At 43.7% G+C, this 3,543-nt stretch overlaps 1 protein-coding gene across 1 annotated transcript; it reads left to right on the top strand.

Annotated features, from left to right (window-relative positions):
• The first annotated feature begins 840 nt into the window (after positions 1-840).
• Positions 841-1,555, top strand: LOC119009040 (putative nuclease HARBI1). The gene is given in 4 exon segments (XM_037079941.1): positions 841-1,026; positions 1,028-1,160; positions 1,257-1,375; positions 1,445-1,555. Coding segments are annotated over 4 exon segments (549 nt in total).
• The last annotated feature ends 1,988 nt before the right edge of the window (positions 1,556-3,543 follow it).

The following is a 3,543-nucleotide window of genomic DNA, read 5'->3' as shown; positions in this document are numbered from 1 at the left end:
ATGCATTCCCACTCAAGAAGCTGTTAAGACAGTGAAGAAATGTCTTTTACAGGACAGCTCTTTGTCCAGCAGAACAAACTCCACCCCAGATTATATTTCTGCTTTACTTGACCCAAGCCAGTAGTGCCACAGAACACAGAAGCACGAGCTGGGGGTCATGAAGAACCCTAACCATTGGACGTAGAGGCACATCGGTTGAGCATGTAAAACCTGTGGTTAGCCAAACTGGTCCTTGTCAAAACCTCTAAAAGATCCAGAGAAGACAGAGAGGAGACGAGATATATCAATGGTATTACAGGGCTGTGTGGGTTGCGTCCTGGAGTAGTTGCTGCTCCTCTGGGCAACCACTCCAGGGGTCCGTTTCACAAAGCAGGTTTAGTGAAAACTCTGAGTCTGTTAACCCTGAAATGAGGGAAACTCTGAGTTTTCCGTTTCACAAAGGGAGGTAACTCAAACCAGAGAAAGAGGGGTCTAGCCTGTTTCACAGAGAGAGGTCATTTAAGCTCTCGGTCAGTTACCATAGTAACAGACTATATGAGCCTAACCTGGTCGGGACCAGGTTTTTCTCAACAAACCTCGAGTTTCTCTCTGTCTCTGCCCTCTTTCAGCAACACACGGTATTTGATTTCCTCATTCATTCAGTCAGCATGCGAGTTTTGGCGTAGTATAGTTCTGCCATCTGTTTTTTGACAAAATCATTGCAAAAATCAGCCAGTAGGCCTACATTAGAAGTAATATTAGGTGGCGACTATTTCCACTACCATGGCATGTCCTTTTGATAATGATCCCGTGGATGAAGGTGCAGCATTACTGCGCAGAGAATTAAATATTCATCGGGAGATGATTATCAAACCGCACATAGATGTTCTTGCATTTCCAGACAATTATCTTTTTGAGTGGTACCATTTCACGTCACAGTCCATCCTTTACATACACAACCTAATCCTTCCTGACATTTCCAACATTCCCAACCAAACTCATGTTCTCACATCCCAGCAGATATTGTGTGTTGCGCTGCATTTTTTTTTTTTTTGCAAATGGGAGTTTTTTATACAACGTCGGAGATGCAGAGCACTTGAGCAGGGCAACTGTATGCAGAGCGGTCATCATTTTCCCTGGACATAAACCTGTCAGAGCCATCAAGGAGTGAATGGTGAATGATGTAGAGACCCATTAAATGAATGTTAAATATGTTAAATAAATCTGTTAATTACATTGTGCTGCAACCTCAGACTGGGATTATTAAGTTTAATTTCTTTCAGGATTTCCCAGTGTGATTGGCTGCATAGATGGCACACACATCCCCACCACGGCTCCATCACATAATGAAGCAGATTATGTGAACAGGAAGTCCATTCACAGCATAAATGTGCAGGTACATGTGAATTGACTACTGTTTCAAACTGCATCATATTTAACATATGTCATTCTCTGCACTGTCAAGATCATATGTGATGCTGCGTACATAATTTCCAACGTGGACGCCAGGTGGCCTGGGTCTGTTCATGACTCAAGGATTTATTGGGAGTCTAACCTGAGCAACAGTCTAACCTGACATACAGTTCCTAGATTTACCATGACCTGAATGACTGAAAACCTTCATGTTGCTTACCATTTTGGTAAAGAATACCAGTCAGCTGGTAGGAGAGTATGAAAGAACATCCAGAAAGCCAACTGATTACAATAACCACCTGCGCGACAACTTGAGATGCAGGCAACACAGGATAATTCCTAAGCGCAAACGCCTGGGTTCAAGCCTAAAAGGACACAGGGCCCCAAGGATCATTCAGAGGGCTCAAAACCTGGCTTTACCTTGGAAACCAGCTGCTCATTGAAAGAGCATGACAGATTTCACCAGTGATACACTCACTACGAAGACTGGCCAGACATTTGAGGAACTAACATCACTGCTACCGTGCAACATCCAGGCATACAAGAGAATTGGGTGAAAAATTTGTCCAACAGAGAGCTCACCCAGCCAGAAAAGGATGTCGTTGTCAGATGACTGAACTTTGCTGTAGCTCCAGAACAGATACCAGTAGTAGATCTCATCACAGCAGTGGAGTCAGCCATCAGAAACAACAAGCAGGCAGACACAGAGACGGTAGAACAGCTACAGTTGAATGTATCAGCTGCTTTTGCTCAACCAAAAGCACACCCCTCCAACCTCACTACTGAGGAAAGGAAGGCCCTGGCATCACTCAAAAGAGACCGCAAAACCCCCATCTTGTAGGCAGACAAGGGAGATGCACTGTAGTGCTAAACTCAGCAGACTCCCAAACCGAAGTCACTGATCTGCTTATTGATGGTAACACCTATAAGACTGTGAGGCAAAATCCTACCAATTGCTGCAAAAAGACGGAGAAGGACAAGTCATTTTCAGGCCATTATACTATAGACTGTACCCTGGGGAAGCCATCCCATGTATCTATGGACTGCCCAAGATACACAAGGAAGGAGCACCACTCAGACCCATCATCCGCAGCATCAACTCAGTTACCTAAAACATATCCAAGCACTTAGCCAGCATCCTAGCTTCTTTGGTCAGTAACACTCAACTACACATTAAAAATTCAGAGGATTTCTCCAACATGTTGACCGAGGTAACACTGGACCCAGACGAAACAATAGTTTCTTATGATGTTACATTACAATTTACATGCGTTCCCACTGAAGAAGCTGTTAAGATGGTGAAGAAATGCCTGCTACAGGACAGTACTTTGTCCAGCAGAACTGCCTTCAACATACATATAAGGCAACAGCAAGTAGGACAATAATAAAGAAGACTCTAAATCACACCCTTCTCATTCAGTGCGTTTGCATGACACTGAAGAAAACCGAATTAATGGGTTAGTCCGACTTTGATCGGATTTTTAAGATGCATGTATACACCTATGTCTGACTAAAATCGGACCAGATCGGATTTCTCATAGTGGACTGAAACACCTAGATTACTCAGTTGATAGTCTTGTTACTCGTGCATGTATTCGTTCTATCAGATTGGATTCAGATTTAATGTTATGCGCAGGCTCGAGATTTTTTTATCCTGAGGCTGTGAGCCGGAAGTAGAAGGACGGCAATGGCAACGGCGAGGGTGATGGCGGCGGCGTCTTTCCTCCGAAATAACCGCAAGCAAGAGCGCCACTATGCATTTAGTTTGTATATTTATCATGTACACCATATATACGAAATGAGGTTGCTTTGCTACCACTAGTTGAAATGGGTACAGCACCACCTATTGTACCAGGGTATGACATGCTTCCGCCAATAATTCGATATTCTCACTAGCATGTATACTTGGACAATTGCAGCTGTCTGATTAAGTAGCATAGTCGAACTATGGCTGTAATCTGACTAAGCTGTGCATGTAAATGTACTGATTAACCAGTGGTGAGTATTTCACAGTTTAAAGTGGGTTTTATTTAGGCTGTGTGCATGTATGTGGCCAACCCTGACGGCAAAAATGTTGCAGTCCAGGTCTGTCCCACACCGCTGATGTTCATCTGGTCCACATATCATGTGGAATGATAGCAATTGGGCAGT

Source organism: Acanthopagrus latus, chromosome 19 (genome assembly GCF_904848185.1).
Source record: "Acanthopagrus latus isolate v.2019 chromosome 19, fAcaLat1.1, whole genome shotgun sequence".
Taxonomy (NCBI): Eukaryota; Metazoa; Chordata; class Actinopteri; order Spariformes; family Sparidae; genus Acanthopagrus; species Acanthopagrus latus.
This window is presented reverse-complemented; position numbering and strand designations above follow the sequence as displayed.